Source organism: Lathyrus oleraceus, chromosome 5, assembly GCF_024323335.1.
Source record: "Lathyrus oleraceus cultivar Zhongwan6 chromosome 5, CAAS_Psat_ZW6_1.0, whole genome shotgun sequence".
Lineage (NCBI taxonomy): Eukaryota > Viridiplantae > Streptophyta > Magnoliopsida > Fabales > Fabaceae > Lathyrus > Lathyrus oleraceus.
In genome coordinates, this window is record NC_066583.1 from 621,419,903 (window position 1) to 621,438,973 (window position 19,071).

The following is a 19,071-nucleotide window of genomic DNA, read 5'->3' on the forward strand; positions in this document are numbered from 1 at the left end:
CATTATTAGAGGTAATGATATCAAGGATCATAGTGGTTAATTGATTGATTTAGATAGTGGTTGATAAACTATATCTTAAGTAATTCCATTCGGTTTCACGCATATCCGATCTTTCTTTTAACGGATCGTTTATACGATTATAATCTAGAGTGTTTTCGTAACCGTTGAAAATAATTTTAAAAAACACTAAATTTTAAAATTGATCTATCCAACCTCCCTTCTAAATCGGTACTATTGTCCTAAAAGTAAATGGGTAATGCTAACTTGTGCCCCAATGGCACATGTTAAGAAACCTACAAATAGAAAATTTATTTTGGAAAAATAAATAAAATTATTAATGATAAGTTTTTAATAAATTCAATACACATTTTCCAAGAATTTATTTCTATATTCATCTCTTAACTTGTGCCCTTGGGGCACAAGTTAGCATTACCCAAAGTAAATATTTAAAAACCGGTGTCATCGTATGATAAATATATATAAATACGTAAAAGTAAAAAAGATATACTCTACTTACTACTAGTATTCTGTTAATATAATACTCCAATCAGAATTCAGAATGCTGAAAGATTACAAAGTTTTGGCATTTTGTATTGCCACGTGTCTTATTTTAATTGGAGAGTAGCAGCAGTGTAGTAACTGCAAAAATAGTTTGTACTGAACAATATTAGCGCGGAAGAATAAAGTTTCTGAAACCGTTTGAAGCAACACAGCAGCTCACGTTTTTTACGCTGCTATCTTCACACTCACACAACAAACTCTCTCTCTCTCTCTCTTAGGGTTTCTTTCTTCTTCTTCTTCTTCATCCTCAACGTAGCATTCTTCCACCACAAGGTAATGGTATCACTCATCTTCTTCATTATTGCATTGCATCGCATTTTCCTTTGAACTTCATTTTACTATTATCCTTTTCAGATGTACCGAAAATCTGATTTGGAATACTACCGGCGTAGATATTTTCTTGAGTTGAAAGATGATTACTACCATAACCTCCAAATTACTGACTCTACATTTCGGTGTCCGTTCTGTTCCAACAAGGATTATTACTCTTTGACTGACCTTCTGAGACATGCTTCAAGGATTGCCGCTGACTCCCATCGTGAGACTGTCAGAGAAATTGCTAAGCACTCTGCCCTTGAAAGGTATATTCACTTTCAAATTTCTCAACATAATATCAATGTTGATACCGATATGTCACTTACTGTGACTAGTGCTGAGGCTCAGTCGTTCGATGTGAATGTTTCTAAACGTAAGTCACCTAGAGTGAATGTTGCTGATCATAACTCATTTTATGCGAGTATTGGTAAGCCTCACTCAGTTGATTTGAATGCTGTTAAGGATCACTCGCTTGATATGGTTATTGCTGAGGATAGGTCACTTGATGTGGTTATTGCTAAGAATAAATCGCCCATTGTGAATACTGCTGAAGATGAGTTTGTCTGGCCTTGGATGGTAGTTCTGGCAAACAATGTTACAAACTATGACCCCAACTGTCGTAAGTATATAGGAAAGAGTCATAAGAAAATTAAGGAGGAGCTCTATGCTAAAGGGTTTCAGCCGTTGAAAGTTACTGCACTGTGGAATATTAGAGGCCAAACACCGTTTGTCATTGTTGCATTTGGAAAAGAATGGGATGGTTTCAACAATGCTTTGAAGCTAGAAAGAAGCTTTGAAGCAGAACAGTGTGGTAAAAGAGATTATGTGGGTTTAAGGGAGCGAGGAGATAAACTCTTTGGGTGGATGGCACGTGCCGATGACTATAATTCTAGGGATATTGTGGGCAAACACCTCCGGGAAAATGGGGATTTGAAAACTGTTTCTGGAAAAGAAGCTGAGGATAATAGGAAAGCCTTGAAGCTTGTATCTGGTTTGGCTAACACTTTAAAGCAAAAGAACATGGAATTGGAACAAACGGCAAGCAAGTATGCTGAGGCTAATGTGTTTCTGAACAGAGTGATGAATCAAAAAGAGGAGATGCTTGAACACTTTAACAAAGGTATGTTGATACTTACAGTGGACTGTTCGAATTAATAGGAGTATTCTGTTTCACTATGTTTAGAGGTGAAGCACTTGGTTTCTGTTGTTATATTTATCCTTTCAGTATAGCTTATGGTCTGATGTATTTTGGATGTTGATGTGCTTTTTTAATATTTCATGGTAGCTGAGTTTGTTTTACTGTTTCATTAGAAATAAGCAAGATGCGGAATGCCGAACGCAGTTATCTGGAAAATATGTCCAAGGATCATGAAAAAGCCATGCTGGAATTGGAGGCTCGGAGAAAGGAACTTTCGTCCCTTGAAGAGAATCTGCAGAAGCGTCAAGCAGATAATCATAATGAGAGAAATAAGCTATATCTTGAGAAGAAAAATGTATTTTTTTTTATCTTTCAATCTATAATAGCAATGCTGATAATTCTCTCTTCTAAACACTCTCTGTAGCACACATTTTCTAATTGGTTTATTTCTTAAAATTTGAACACAATTCTTTGAAAGTGATCAATTTACAAAGGAACTAAATTGACCTCTTTAAAAAATGTGCTGTTATCATTCCTTAATATATCGATGATTTAGTCAAATCACGTACATCAATCCTTCTTATTTTAACTTTAGACTGGTTAAATCTGTTTTTCATCCCATTGTTTACAGAATGAGATGGCCATAGAAGAGCAACAAAGGGCTGATGACAAAATGATGCGTTTGGCTGAAGAACATCAGGCACAAATATCATTTTCCTTTTATATGCAGTATTTAATTATGTCACATGTATCCACTGTAGTTTTGAGGACTCTTTTGGTTGGATGTTGCAGAAAGAGAAAGACAAACTTCACAAGAAAATCCATGACCTAGAGAGAGGACTTGATGCAAAGCAAGCATTGGAATTGGAAATTGAACGGCTGAGAGGAGCTTTCCATGTGATGAATCACATTGGAGAGACTGATCTGGAAGAGAAGAAAAAACTGGAGGCAATCAAAATGGATCTGCGTGAAAAGGAAGAGCAACTGGAAGGGGTGGAAGATCTTCAACAAACATTGGTTATTCAGGAGCGCAAAACTAATGACGAGTTGCAAGATGCCCGCAAAAAATTAATCACTGTATGTTTCTTTCTCAGCATATAAATGTTAATATTATGATTTTAATGTCTTTTGGCCAACAACATAACTAATGGTCTGAAAGTCAACTCTGTCATCAATGTATTTTGTAAGTAATCTCATACAAAATCATGATAAATGGTTTTATTTGTATGAATGACCTTGTAAAACTTAAGAAGAAATGTTGGCTTAATTATATTTTTTAATTGGCATACAACTGTTTATATAATACTTGTAGAAGAGTGTCCTGTTTTGTAAACATTCAAATCATGTAGTTGAAGTCTTATTTAGGTTGCTTGGAAGACAATGTCTTGTTTACATGTACTAACAATGGCCAATGCAAAATGTTTGGTGTTTAAACATTAGTTTCTATATCCAAGGAATTGCAAATTTTCAACGTATTGTCCTATTTTGTGAATCATGAGCAGTTCCTTGTTTCAACTGTCTTTTTGCTATCGAGTTGTTTGTGGCCAAAGATGATGATTTTCATTCATACTCTTTTGCATTTTTGGTAAAAATTGGCAGAATCATAAGGTCTATGAAAGAACAGAATTTCTGTAATCTGATTAGTTTTGTTCATGTAATCTGATTTCCTTGTTCAAAGTGGATTGGCTGCCCAAAGAACACTTCTCGGGTCACAATTTCTGTGAAAAGGATGGGAGAACTTGATATTAAGCCGTTTATGGATGCATCCAAGAGAAAGTTTCCGGATGAAGGGAATGGGAAAGCAGCTCATAGGAAACTTGCCGATGAAAGGAGAGTGAAAGCAATTCAGTGGTGCTCACAGTGGGATGGCTATCTTAGAGATCCAAGCTGGCATCCGTTCAAAATTGTAACTGATAAAGAAGGGAACTCCAAGGTATAATGACTTATAGAATTATGTTTGTTCAAGTTAAAGATTATCTTTCCTCTCTCTCAATTTTGAGGATGACTCTACGACTCAAATGTGTGACTGTAACTTCAACCTTTGTACAAAGTGTTGAAATTCCAAAACCTTGAGAGAGTTAGTTGCTACTCAAAACCGATTCATTTCATTCTACAAGATTACACTGATGGATCAATACAAAGCGTGATATGCATGCTGTTAGTCAATGGTTCGAAATTGCAGCCATAGCGGCGCTATACTCTGCTATAATGTAGCAGAATTTGGACAGACTGTCACTGTTCCAGGATCTCTAATTTAGTACAAAATGTTTGTCAAATAGCTGCTATAGTGGTGCTACAACACTACTGCATAGTGTAATTTTAAGAATCCTCTATTTTCTATCTAAAGAAAATTACTGGTCATTGGCACATTTCTTTTCATGATGAAAATTGCATAGACCATGATCTAATATATGTTTGATATATTATGCAGGAAATTATAGATGAAACTGATGAAAAACTGAATAGTTTGAGGGATGAACTTGGAGATGAGGTGCATGATGCAGTAGCTACAGCTTTGAAGGAATTAAATGAATACAATCCTAGTGGGAGATATCCAGTACCTGAACTCTGGAATTTTAAGGAAGGAAGGAAGGCTTCGTTGAAAGAGGGTGTTGAACATTTAATGAGGCAATGGAAGTTGTCAAAACAAAAGAAAGCTTGAGGCTTCATGTCGGCTGTAAGACTTAAAATTAGACTTACACGCAGAAAAAAAATTCTGCGTACTGAATAGTCATTTGTCTCCTTATTTAGTTGGGTTTAAACTCTTATCTTGAAACATGCATTTAAAGTTCACTTGGAATTGTACCTGCCTTAGAAATAAAGCATTATGCTTTCTATTTAGCTATAACCGTGTCTAAACAATTAGCAGCAAGTGTTACATATATCTTTTTACGGTAAAATCTTAAACATATTTTGCATGATTTTAGACATTGAGTGTCAAATATAGCAAAGCTGTAATTTTTTACAATAGTTTTTCAAATGCTGCAATTTATGTTCATATTTTGCGTTTGTTTAGATTTATGAGTACCTAGAGTATGCATTTACGCAAGCCTCTTGTCCACTTGTTGTAAAGTCAATCCTTATACACTTTTGGATGGACTTGGTGCTCTCAAGTTACATTTCTAACCGTATTAACTTGTACTATTGTTTTATAGAATTGATTTTGAATATAATATTTTACTAGAATTGAGTTGGAATAAAAAAAATACTCATTTACCAATAATAAATACTCATTCTGTATGGAATGAAAATTCTTGTATGAAATTAAATGGAAAAAATTTTAAATAATATATTCATGCAGCCTAACTTTAGGTTAAAATTAATACTTGTTACCTAAAACACCGAACCGGGTTGGATGTAGTTATTTCTAATTTAACTTTTCAAATTGTTAGTAGGTAATCTAAATTATTTGTTGAATTGAATGCATAAATTTGTGGGTAGTTGTTGTAGTTGAAGCGCATTAAGATTGATACCAAAGGAAAATTGTTACAAATACAGTTAGCTACATTCTGCAGCTTCTGCAAACATTATACAACTACATTCCCAACCAAAGGGTAAAAGTGCAATAACAACCCAGAGAACAATTTCCAATTTGAACTTTCATATCAAAAAACACACTTCAACAGTTACATAAATCATTCTAGATATAACAGCAACATATAAATTGTATAACTAATTCGCTGCGGGCTACTACCATTTTTTGCTTAGCCACTTCAGCAGTTTTCCTAAACTTTTTTTAATCCTCTCCATATATCTCTACCCTAATCTCTTCACTTTTCATATAAATTAAAAAACACACAACCTTCCCACCCCCAATACAACAAAAACAAAACTCACAAAAAGTCTCACTACACACATCTCTATGTAAACCTTTCCTCTTAATCCGTCACAGTCTCCAAAACAACCAGTCAAAAAGACCACCAATCTACTGTAAAAATGCGCGCCAAATCCACAATTGGTGAGAAACAACAACAAAACAACAACCAAAAAACAGTTGTATAGTACTTTTGTCACATCATATATTGAAAAATAAAATAACAATGTGAACTTTGACCGGTAAAATCCGGTATCCGGTAACCAGTAACCACTACTCATCAAACACGGAAATTCTTCCCGGTGAAAGTTTGACCAAATTGCCAATTTTGTGGAGCAATGTTCCACGAAGTGGAAGTACGACGGTCACTACCGGTAACTCTAAAAGACAAAGCCTGACCCACCAAAACAGAATTGGATTGCCAGTTTTGCCCCCAGTTTCTACTCATCGGCATCCACCCGGTTCTCGTTCCTTTAACATAGGTCCTCACAATATCACCTGCACCCGCGACGTTGCTGATTAGCACCAAGTTAAAGTAACGGAATCCGTTAACTGTGAACCTAATCCCACCGCTCTTCCTACACGGCACCCTACGATAAGCGACGGGGACAATCCCGGCGCGGTATTCGGCGATTTTAAGGAACATAGGCATGGCGAGGTCGAAGTGAGGACGAGGAGGGTTACACCAACCACCGTTGTCGCTGGCCTGAGCAAAGTTAGGAGGACAGAAGTTCGTGGCGGTGATGAAAATGGAAGGGCTGCCGGAGTGACACCATTGTTTGTCGTTTGCGCATTTTAACTCAAAACAAGAACCGCAACTGAGTCCACTGTTGAAAAGTGCTGTGCTTAAAGCTGCAGTGTTGACTCCGTAACCTTGGCTGTATAAGTTTCCATAACCACATGCTCCTCCTAAATAGTAGTAACAAACAACAACAATAATTAACAGTTAGAAACATGATACTATGTTATTCTGTTACATTATTGTATAATAATAGCATACCCATGGTGCCAGAAGCATCGGAACCACCGTAGAAAGTGGCGTGAGCGGTTTCCCATGCACCACCGTTGTAAACACCTGGGATTCGAGACTCTACCATCCACATTGTTAATGACATAGCAAGTGAGGCGATGTACACGACATGATTCATAGTACCCATTTGTGTTTTTTGTTTGGTTTAGTTTCTTTGTAAAATTGAGAAAAAGCTGAGAGACACAAAGAGGGAGGTTTGTGGTGGGACGAGTGTTGTGTAGGGATGGTTGGGGGTACTTATGGAGAATGCTTGGTCTAGTTACACTGTACAAAAGAAGGGGTAAAATTGGAAATTAAAAAAGATGTTTGTTTGAAAAACTTTTAATACAGATTAAATATTTTGTGTGTAATTGTAAAATGCAATAATTAAAGTGACTGCATTGTCGAGCCCCGTGTAAATCACTTTCCAATTCCAAATACATTCACATGTTGTGTGAATTCATTTTTGGCTCTGCCTTCATGATTTTGAATTCTCTTCGATAGTAGTATCTTTTATGAAAATAAATTTGGAGGGAATTCTAATCTTCACATTTTCTTTGGCTAGAGTAACTGAATTGTACTGTCCGAGAGAGGTAATTAGTAGAATCGTTTTTAGCGTTTTCTACGTTAATTCATATAACATGTTTTTTCAAATTCTTGTTAGGTCGGTACGATTAACAGAACTCGAAGTTGGTGAATAAAGTTTTTTTTTTTCAAATGGCGTGATGTGCGGGTGTGATTAGAGTATTGTTTAATACTATTACTACGTACTGTACTAACTAATAATCGGTGATGTAAAGTGGTACACGACAGTCAATCGTCAACGGACAAAGAAGAATGACAATTCAAATGTGTACCAGTACTATGTACGAATCTTATGTGACTAAAATCATGGTACTAGTTGTAATGTGGATAGAAATTGTTATACAGACATTACTTTTTGTAATTATCCATATTGAATTTGCGATTTTGTTTGAGTGTGAATATTTATGTGGCAATCAATGTGAAAATTTAGGGACTAATTTATTTATATATATATTAATTAGCATTCAAAATAAGTATACGTAAAAGTGAGAGGATGTAAGCATAATTTTTTAATTTAGCACAGAAGGATTAAAAAGAATAAGAAAATAGGGTGGGAATTGAGAATCCGGCTTAGGTGGCGAGAGGAGTATCCTTCTGCCCTTAATTATCGCTCCAATCTAAATGCCTTTTAATTGACTATAAGTGGGCCACCCCAATATTAGTTTCATTTTCTCCTCTAATTTTAACCATGGTTTCAAAGTCCTCTAACATTTACCACATGTTTGGGTTAAATCTTATCCACAAAATCAAATTTTATTCAAACTTTAATTTTCGCTAGCTTCATTTAAATGAAAGATTATATATAGGATCAGCCCAATCATATCGGAGATTCTGTTCTAATTATAAAAATGGTCCCAATTTTTTAAAATATACAGAGATTAATTAATATGTACTGTCAGTGTAAAAAGTTTTACACTATCATTTCATCACCATCACCGTTTGTATTACTTTATAGATTTTAAAAATAAAAGTTAAACTTGTCTCAATATCCAACGGTTATAATTTACTGTGTAAAATTCTTTTACACTGACAGTGTATATCAATTAAATTCAATATACAATTATAATAATTAAAAAAATATATTAAAAATATAATTATTTATTAATTAAAAATAAATTTAATTACTAAGTTTTTATCATAATATTTCTTTTAATTATTAAATTTTTTAATAATATTTTATTTATTTATATTTATATTTATTAAAAAATTAAAAAATTTAAAATTTGGTATCCTCTAATTTTTGGGACCCTGTACTGCAGCACATGTTGCACTTGCATAGGATCGACACTGATTTTATATATATATATATATATATATATATATATATATATATATATATATATATATATATATATATATATATATATATATATATATATATATATATATATTTCAATTGAGTAAATAAATTGGGAAGTAAGTATACTAAGTAAGTAGCATTGGATGCTTCAATTATATCAAAAGATGATTGATAACGACCAGCCTCTGTTTATGTTCTATACTATTTCGTTACTTGTTTCTTCATCATTTGATTCCTTCTTTTGGAACATTTTCATTTTCTCAAAATAGGTTGACATGTAACAAAAGGGGGGAAATTTTGAAAACTCAGCAACTAGAGCAAAATTGAAGTAAAGCTCACGCTAAGATGAAAATATTCAACTTCAAGATGAGTTGGTGGGAAATGATGGGATGGAGGGAAATTATAAATAATTTGAACCATGTCTTAAAAGGAGTGTTTCATTTTACATAACCATGCACGACATCATAAGTTAACATTGTCTTAGACCTCAATTAAGAAAACACAATCACACCACTACATAAGCCTATAACTTTATTTTTACTCCCTCCGTTGTAAAGTAATTAATGAAAAAGTTTTAAGTATTGGCCCGAACATCATTACTCGGATTGCATTACTATTTTCATTGCAACCATTGCAAAACATGTTTGTTTTTACTTTATTTAAACATGATTTGGAAGTTAAAGTATGGTTTTAACGGTTAAATAAACTTATGTATTAAAAAAAGTTAAGTGAAGATGGATACATGTATTAGTGTGTGAGGTATTTTTAATGATGAGAGAAAGAATGAGAGAGTGAAAATAAAAACTGATATTATTGAATTATGAATGTACAAATTGAATTACAAAATATGTCTATTTATATACAATTAACTTACATACTATTGTAAATAACAAACCATAAACCATAATTAGCTTTGGGCTTGAGATACACAACTTGAATCATATCACAACACACCCTCATATAATCCAAGTTGTCAAATATACATTAATCATAGTCGATCTAAACTATTCATAATTTATTTCTCAAATTCAAGAATATGTCGATCTTCAATCCTTTCGTGAAAATGTCGGCCAACTGTGCTTCATTTGAGCAATGTCTTACTTTAAGTTCACCTCGATTTACCTTTTCCTTTAAGAAGTAAATCTAGCTTCGATGTGCTTACTTCTTCCATGCAAAAGTGGATTCCTCGCAAAATTTATGGTTGACTTGTTATCGATCTTCAACACCAGAGATTTCTTCAATTCGACCTCAATCTCTTCTAGCACATACCTGGTCCAGATTGCTTGACATGTAACATAGGATCCTGATATATATTCAGCCTCACACGATAACAATGCCACCACAGGTTGCTTTCTCGAACACCATGAGATTGAGGCATTAAATACTTGAAAGAAATAATCAATTGTGATTCGTCGATTTTTCTTATCTCCAGGCCAATCAACATTTGAATAGCAATTAACCATAGTTTTTTTTTCTTTCAGAGTCTCGTCAAAATATAATTTCATAGTTTATCGATCCTTTTAAGTATCTCAAGATTCTTCTTGCAGTCTTCATGTATGACAAACACCCTTGTTTGACTCATGTATCTTCTCACTAATGCGACTGAGAAACCTATATCAAGTCGACTGTTGCACACATATCTCAGAGATCAAACAATTTGTTTGAACAAAGTTGCATTGACGTTGTCTTCCTCTCCAACTTCAAATTTGGTTCGACGGACGAAGATGCGTGAGTCGAATCATCCATCATGAATCTCTTGAGTATCTCTTTAACATACTTTCTTTGATGTAACACCATACCTTACTTCGACATTTAAAATTCCATGCCTAGGAAATAAGACAAGTTTCCCAAATCCGGCATTTCAAATTCCATCTTCATCAGCTCTTTGAACTTCGACAGGTTCTCCAAGCTATTTCCAATCATTATCAAGTCATCGACATATAAGCAGATGATTGTTATATCTTGTGCTACAACTTGTGCATAGACACCATACTCATACATGCATTTGACGAATCTCAATTCGATTAAGTATTAGTCGATCTTCATGTTTCATGCCCTAGGTGTCTGCTTGAGGCCATAAAGCGTTTTGTGAAACTTATACACTTTCCTTGCTTCCTCCTGTATCACAAACCCAAAAGGCTATGTAACATAGACTTCTTCGTCTAAGGGACCATTCAGAAATGTTGATTTCACATATAAGTGAAATGTTGACTAGCCTTGCTTGCATGCCAAGGCTACAACCAATCTGATAGTCTCCAATCTTGTGACAAGTGTATATACTTCAGAGTAGTCGAGTTCTGCACTCTGAAGAAATCCTCGGGCTACCAATCTCGCCTTATGTCTTGTTATCGACCCATCAATATTTTGCTTCAGCTTGAACACCCATTTCACTTCGATAGCTTTTGTATGTACTAACAATTTGACTAACTCCCATGTGTTATTTTATTTCTTTCGATTGCTTATAACTCTTCAACCATAACAGACTTCCACTTCGTATTCTGTAAAACCTCACTATAATTGATTGGTTTATCACCTGCAAGTAAAGCAAAGTGAACTAATTCTCCATCTGGTATGACTTCATCATCACCAGTCACTTCATAGTCTTGAAGTCATACTAGACAGAATCTAGTTCTTTAAGGCATCTGGTTTGTGCTAGCCATACCCTCTTCGACTTCTACTATGTCGGGAATGTCAACAACTGCTTCAACTTCGAATTCATCGGTTTCTTCGTCGGCGCCATAACTCAATAGTGGCTTGTTAATTAGATCACCAGAATTCCAATCCCCAGAAGAATTTTCATTAATCACAATATCTCGACTAATCACGATCTTCTAATTAATTGGATTGAAAAACAAGTATGCACCATTTTTATGATATCTTACCAGAATCATAGGTTTACTTTTGTCATCAAGTTTCTATCTTCTAGCATCAAGAATGTGCTTGAAAGAAATAGAGTCAAACACCTTAAAATGAGTCACTGATGGTCGCTTACCACTCCACATTTCTTCAGGAACCTTGTTCTTCAGCTTATTGGTAGGGAACCTATTCAGAATATAGACAGCAGTGGTGACTGTTTCACCCTATAAGGATTTTGACAAATTCTTTTGCTTCAACATGCATCTCGACATGTTCAGTATGGTCTTATTTCTTCTTTCTGCTATTCCATTATGTTGAGGCGTGTAAGGAGCAGTTACCTCATGATCAATACCATATTCTGTACAAAGTTCTTCAAACATCTTGTATGTGTATTCTCCACCTTCATCTATTCGCAGAACTTTGATCTTCTTCTCACTCTAGTTTTTGGCAAGCATCTCGAATCTCTCAAAGATTTTGAATACTCCATACTTTCGCTTCATCACATAGATCCACGACTTTTGACCAAACTCATCGATAAAGAAACAAAATACCTATTTCCACCAATGGCATGCTGATCAAAAGGGCCACATATATCTGAATGTACAACTTCGAGTATGTAGGAGGATCTCATTGGCATTAGTCGAAACGAAAGAATTTTTGGATTTCTTTCCGACTAAGCAACCTTCATAGAGTTTATTGGTCATCTCAAGACTTGGTATACCAATTACCATATCTTGAGTAATCAGTTGATTGAGTGATCAAAAGTTAAAATGTCTGAACCTCAAATTCCACAACCAACTATGCTTGTGGTCGACAACAATTTTTAGACATTGTACTTCAGTCGAACTGATCATGGTCTTGAATGTCCTATTCTTCGACAAAGGAGATTTCAAGAAAAACTATTCTGAGTGTCGAACAGTTCCAAGACTCCATCTTTCATAATCACTGAGAATTTTTTTTTGACTAGTTGTTCAACACTTAGCAGATTGCATTTCATTCCAAGTACATAGAGTACATCTTTGATCATAGTTTTTCCTACATTGCTCCTTTGAATAATTATGTCGCCAATACCTTCTGCTTGTAACGAGTTATTATCAACAAGTTTGACCTTGCTCTTCTTCGAAGAGTCAAAATTTGCTAACCATAATTTTTGACAAGTCATATGATTCGAGCATCTCGAGTCGAGGAACCAGATCTTGGAGTTGACATGGTCATCTGCAACTGCAGCTATAACCACCATGTCTTTAGAATCATTTGAATCTTGGCGTGAAAGTTTCGTTCCTTCCTCCCTACCTTTTGTTGCTCCCTTGTCTTTATTGTACCAACAATTATTGACCAAGTGACCCCATTTTTCACTATTATAGCATTGTACACCTTTTCTTATCTTTGTCTTTCTAATATGAGTTTCCTTCTTCTCTTTTCGAGGATTCAGAAGCCCTATCGTCGATCTTATGCTTTTGAGGGTTCAACCAAGACTTCTTGATATGATTCTTGTCTCCTTTGCCATTGAATTTATTGGAAACACCATGTTTCTTCCAAGCCTGAGCCTGTAGTGCTTGTGTCAAATCTTAAACCCCTTCCCTTTCGACAATCTGAATCTCATGCGCCTCAAACGAACCAACCAAATCTTCCAGTTTTAGGGTTTCAAAATTGTTGGATTCTTGAATCGCTACGATAACATGATCAAAGTGAGAGGTCAACGTACGTATTACCTTCTCAACTATCATCTTATTAGTTAGGGTTTCACTACAACCCTTCATGAGATGGACTAGATTCTGAACCTTCGACACATAGCCTGCAATATTTTCATCTTCTCCCATTTGCAGCAATTCATATTGTCGTCACAAAGTCTGCAATTTGACAACTTTGACTTTCTCACCTCCTTCACAGTACTTGACAAGAATATCACATGTCTCATTCGTCGATTCAGCATGAGAGATCTTGTCGAAATTCGTCGAATCTACCACCGATTTAATGCAATATACGACCTTGCAGTCTTTCTTCTTCGCCTCCTTGTTCGTGGCTCTCTGAGTATCAGTTGCCTTCTTAGCAAGCTCAGGGACACCATTACTAACCATTTCTAGAATTTTATGAAAGCCGAACAAGGCCTTCATCTGCTTATTCCATCGGTTCCAATTTTTGTCGTCAAGAATTGGAAGAGAATTCAGAGTGTCATTAATATCATTCATATTTGCAGCGATTGATTAACTACCCATGATTCATCTTTGCACCAATTTGTTAGTGCATATGAGGCACTTTTAGTGAGGAGAGAAAAAATGAGAGAGAGTGAAAATAAGGATTGATATTATTGAATTATGATTGTATAAACTGAATTACAAAATATGTCTATTTATATGCAACTAATTTGTATACTAAATAACAAACTCTAACCCTAATTAACTTTGATTTGAGTTATACAACTTAGATTATATCACAACAATCTGTCGTATATGATCGTGGTAAAAAATTCTAAGATACGAGTTATGCATGTAATAGATCCACATTTGTAATACGTTTAATTAATGATGTTCATGAACGCTTAATGTTTAATGTTATAATCGGTTATAGAAATCAATTGTCAATAACTAGATTTTAAGAAAAATGATTATAAATAAATTATTAATTGATTATATTTATAATCAGTTTTATAATTATTTTTAATTTAAAATGTTTTACAAATCATTTAAAAAAAGTATTTTTTTTTCTGAAAACTAAAAAAAACATATATTTTTTTAGAAAAATATATTTTCTGAAAACTAAAAAAACATATTTTTTTCAGGAAAAAAAATAACTTTTTTTCAAAAATAAAGTCATTATTTATTTATTTTTCAAAACTAAAAAAACGTATTTTCTGAATTTTGGATTTCTTTTCCCAGAAAAAATGTTTTCCAAAAATTAATAAATTCTTATACATGAACATATAACCATTTACCGACTTTATATTTAAGCACTTAAAGCTTTGGTGACGTATTTTTGCTATAAAGAACCACCATACTTCTCATGGTATACGGTATGGAACAAAGACTTAAGAATGAGATTTGGTGCCCACCTATTTAGCCTTGATTGCTGGAACCGTAAACCACGACTTTTCATTTATTGCCACATTCTCATTCATGACCAAAAAGTAAATTTAAATGCCTCTAATTATTTGCATTCTCTTTAACTAAAATCAAATAAGTACGACTTTGGAACATGCATTGAAAAAAGTTGAAGTCTCAACTATACGTAAGCCTTAAACATCCTTTTCTTTGTGATTAGGAACAAACACAAAGATTTATTAGATTAAAACAAGAATCAATCTAGACCAATATTTTGTGTGACTGAACTCTCTCTAAATCAAATGCGCATGATCTCTGAGATGAGACATATTAATGAGTTTGGCTTATAAGGCTAATAGTCTAAAAGTTGCATGTGGATTCTGGTAAGATGATAGATATTAGACACACAACTACTATCCACTTCCATGTGAGAAGATAGGGTACCCCACCATGTTGCAAATTTAAGATTTAATTTTATCCATTTCCATCTTTATCTATGGTGTTACTTCCATGTGCCTTTACTTTTTATCAATATAATATAAATAAGGTCATAAAAGTAAATGAATTATTATTTGTGGCACAAGAATAATACGTATCAGTTACATTGTAACAAGGAAAGATAGAGAATGGATTGGTCGTTGGCATGGCATATCCAACCAATTTTATTAGTTTTTAGTCCACTTTTCCATAGTGATGATAAAAAATAAAGATGATATTTCATTTTTATTATAAAAAAAGTAATAGAATATGTGGATGAATAGAACACGACATTATGGGTTTGTTTTGGCTTTAGGTTACAATACCTTACCCTACCTTAGAAACAGAAAATGTTGTTATGGAACCAATTCATGTACTTGAGAATGAATGTAGATGTTTGGTTCAGGAGGTTGGTTGACAACACAAATACGGGATCAGAAGTTTGGAATGTTAGTTTCAATAAAGAGGGAACAACGTTGTCAGTTATATGATGGACAAATTAATCATATATTACTCCTTTATATTATGCATGTGTTTGACTAACTATTTTACTTACATTATTACATACTATTTTATTTATCACATAAATTTATAAAATAAAATCTTGTTTTGAGGTCTTTTGATACCAGTTAATGTAAGTTTATGCAATTTTTTAAAAATTGAATGTACATATATGATTTTGTGATGGAAAATTAAGACACAATAACAAATTAATATGTAGTGGATATAAAATTCTCATAGGAACCTTGAGGATTAACAGCAAGTATAAGACGACAAATCTGACAAATAAAATCACAAAAAAACACCGATATTTTTAATGTATAAAATCTTTCAATATGAAAGTAAAAACTGCGAGTTGTTCAAACCAAAGAAATAATTCTACTATAATCAATTAAAGATACAAGAGAGTCTTAAAGTGATTCACAAATTAGTGATAACAACTGCAAATCACAAAGCAAACTAGCTTACAAATAAGAATAAAAAAGTTGAAATTTTTTCCTAAAATTTGCAGCTTCAGTGCAAAGCAGACAACTCCCATCACGGACATTGTTTTGAAATTTTGAAAGGTCAAAAGTTAGATACATGTGTTACGAACCTGCTCTCCAAATTTGAGCTCGATCTGACAGTTAATGAATCATAGATCGTCAATTTAGTGAGACTGGTTGTAAAAAAACGGGAATGAATTTCTCTCCTCTTTTCTCTCTTTTGAATCCTTATTTTCTCTTTATCCCTCTTAACCCTAAATTGATCTTCTCCACTTAAATAAATGAGACAATTGGACTAATCATATTTGGGTCTTTCTCCACATATGAATGGAGTCCAAACCCAACACTTTGATGGTTAAAAAGATATTTAAACAAAGTTATAGGAAATATATGCTTTTTTTCATTGAGAAAGGATTACAAGGCTTTGAAAATAAAAGAGAAATACAAAAGGCTACTCAAACTTAGCCAGAAGACCATCCTCCTGACATCATGAAGATCTTGCACTCCTCATCTCACTCATCCTTATATAACTCTATTATCTTGGGATCCTTCATCTTCTTCGGATTCTTCATCTTTGTCTCTGAAGTTCTTCCAACCCTAGATGCTCCAACAGAAGTACCAACACCTTTCTCATGTTTCTGATCTTTCATAGCCTTCTTAACCTTCTTTAGAAGAACCACTCTTGGTGTTTTCACCTGATTGACTCATTTTGAGCAAGAGAGAAGTTTTATGAAAGAAGGAGCAATGTATATTTTACGTGTTCTAAACTGGATTTTATAGGGAAAATGGGAAAAGGAGAAATATGTCTGGTTTAATGTGCATCGATGGAATCAAGAGAGATATACATTCTTGGTCTTTAGAATCTCCTTCCAAGGTTTGACTGTTATGTCTCATTGACTCAAGAACATGTTGGAATATTTCATGTTTTGTAGCATATTTTCCAACTATTCTAGTCATTTATCATGTTTTCTTAACTAATGACAAAAGAGGAGAACCAATCATGATTTTTCAATTTTTTTCAGACTTGATGGATGTAAGAACAAGATTTGGTTATGCATTTGGCCTTTAGTTTTGATGATAAGAATGCATTGTTTCTTAGAGAACAATTTTATACACTAATGGTTTTTATCTAGTGTGTAGATTTTGCTAACAAGTTCTGACTCTGAAGCATTGACGTGTGACGCTATTAAATTCTGGAATCAAGACATTATGACTCTAAAGAGATACAAGTGCTTTACAAGATGTTGTCAAGTTCTAAAAAGCTTTTAGACTACTGTTCTGATGAATATTTATGCTAAAGCTTCTGATTGTGACTCTGATTGAAGAGCATATGAAGGATTGTCAGCCTTCAAGATTTTATGCTCAAGTTCTGAAGAACACAATCTGAAGACTTTAAAGACCAGATTCTGAGGAACTATGTCAAGACTCTGAAGACCAAGGTTTTGAATATTCTTTCAACTAGTCTCTTGATCATTCTAAGTATGCTTCAGCATTATTTCATCAGAAACCTATGAAGATTAGAAGATAAGATTAAAAGGTTTTGCATTAGCGAAATGGTACATAATACAAGATCACCCTTCCCTCCACTACACTGATTTTTTGGGCTAAGGACAATACTATTGTACCATTTTGTCTCCTATACACAAACAGCCACACAAAGAGACAACTGCAATTTTCTATTCTAATTCTACCCTCCAACGGACCTTTTAACTGCATATATAAATGATACTTGGAAGATTGGAAGAGCTTTCTAATGCCCAAGCTAATTCATTGCGCTAAATACACACGTTTTTGCTGAAGTAAATATTGAAATTCTGGTATCAGATATGAGATGTCTAAGGTAATGTCACGACACTAATATCTGAACAACAAGTGAAATATAAACAGGATAAAAATAGAGAAACAATTGAAACAACGATACAAGCAATTGTTAACCCAGTTCGGTGCAAACACACCTACGTCTGGGGGCTACCAAGCCAAGAAGGAAATCCACTAAACATAATTAGTTCAAAGACTCTCCGTAAACAACTTTAAGTTACAGTCTTTTCACCTAATCTCTACCCGTGTGACTTCTATCTAAGAACTCTTAGATATGAGACCCTACTCACTCCCCCTCAATCACAGCAGTGGTATTAGAACAAATACTACAAAGAAAGAAGACACACTTCAAGGACACATAGTTGATCTTGCTTAAAAGCTTAAATCAAGTAAACAAATACACTCGTACTTCAAAGCTTAGAGTGGACAAAATTACAACTCAAAACTCAGTCCAATTCACACATCAACCAGATGAATAAATAGATCACAAATCACAAACGTACATTAGGCTAAAACCCTAATACTCACTCACTTCAATGTTTGTATATCCTTCGTCCAATTACACAGGGTTACATGGTCTTTAAATAGAAGATTTTTGAATGGGCCTGGGCAACATGTAACCATAATCCTATCTAACACATATTCCCTAGGAATTATTAACAAATCATTCCTCTTTGGGAAACATAATATTTTGGCTTTAATTACTCCTTTAATAACGCATGCAATCTCCATATAAGCATACAAAGACTTGCATGAAAAGCGCAATAACAAAACACATAACATTCAGACTGAATGTTCTGTATGCACATGTCTTAACATCGGGTCTGACATCTTGAATACATCCTGCACAACCATATTAAACATCCTGTAGGAAGCTGATATCACATGTCAAGACAACAGGCATGACATCTTGTGATAACACTAAGTTTTACCAAAATTGATGCCAACACATAGAACCAACAAATATTTTCTGTGTATAGTCTTTGTAAACACACAAGAGTTGTTACTCGTTATTGTGTGAGATATTATTTGTATTTAACTTGTATTAATCTTCTTTCTTAGAAGCATTCTTTGTAAACACGAACTTATAAATCTTAAAGTTGTTTGAGTGGTTTCCTTGAGTGACTAGGTTTTAGTCAGATGGACTCAAGAAGACAAAGACGGTTTATCTTTG

The 19,071-nt window shown here is 34.0% G+C and overlaps 2 protein-coding genes across 2 annotated transcripts; one reads left to right on the top strand and one right to left on the bottom strand.

The window, feature by feature from the left end:
• Nucleotides 1-711: 711 nt before the first annotated feature.
• LOC127087175 (factor of DNA methylation 4) lies at nucleotides 712-4,980 on the top strand. The gene is made up of 7 exons (XM_051028039.1): nucleotides 712-834; nucleotides 916-1,996; nucleotides 2,188-2,369; nucleotides 2,646-2,714; nucleotides 2,807-3,091; nucleotides 3,693-3,947; nucleotides 4,446-4,980. The coding sequence occupies exons 2-7, from the start codon at nucleotides 916-918 to the stop codon at nucleotides 4,674-4,676; spliced, it is 2,103 nt and encodes a 700-aa protein (XP_050883996.1). The 5' UTR covers nucleotides 712-834; the 3' UTR covers nucleotides 4,677-4,980.
• Nucleotides 4,981-5,596: 616 nt separating this feature from the next.
• LOC127087176 (expansin-A6) lies at nucleotides 5,597-7,083 on the bottom strand. The gene is made up of 2 exons (XM_051028040.1): nucleotides 6,829-7,083; nucleotides 5,597-6,737 (listed from the first exon to the last, which is right to left on the bottom strand). Exons 1-2 carry the CDS (start codon nucleotides 6,983-6,985, stop codon nucleotides 6,109-6,111), a joined length of 786 nt encoding a protein of 261 aa, XP_050883997.1. The 5' UTR covers nucleotides 6,986-7,083; the 3' UTR covers nucleotides 5,597-6,108.
• Nucleotides 7,084-19,071: the final 11,988 nt, after the last annotated feature.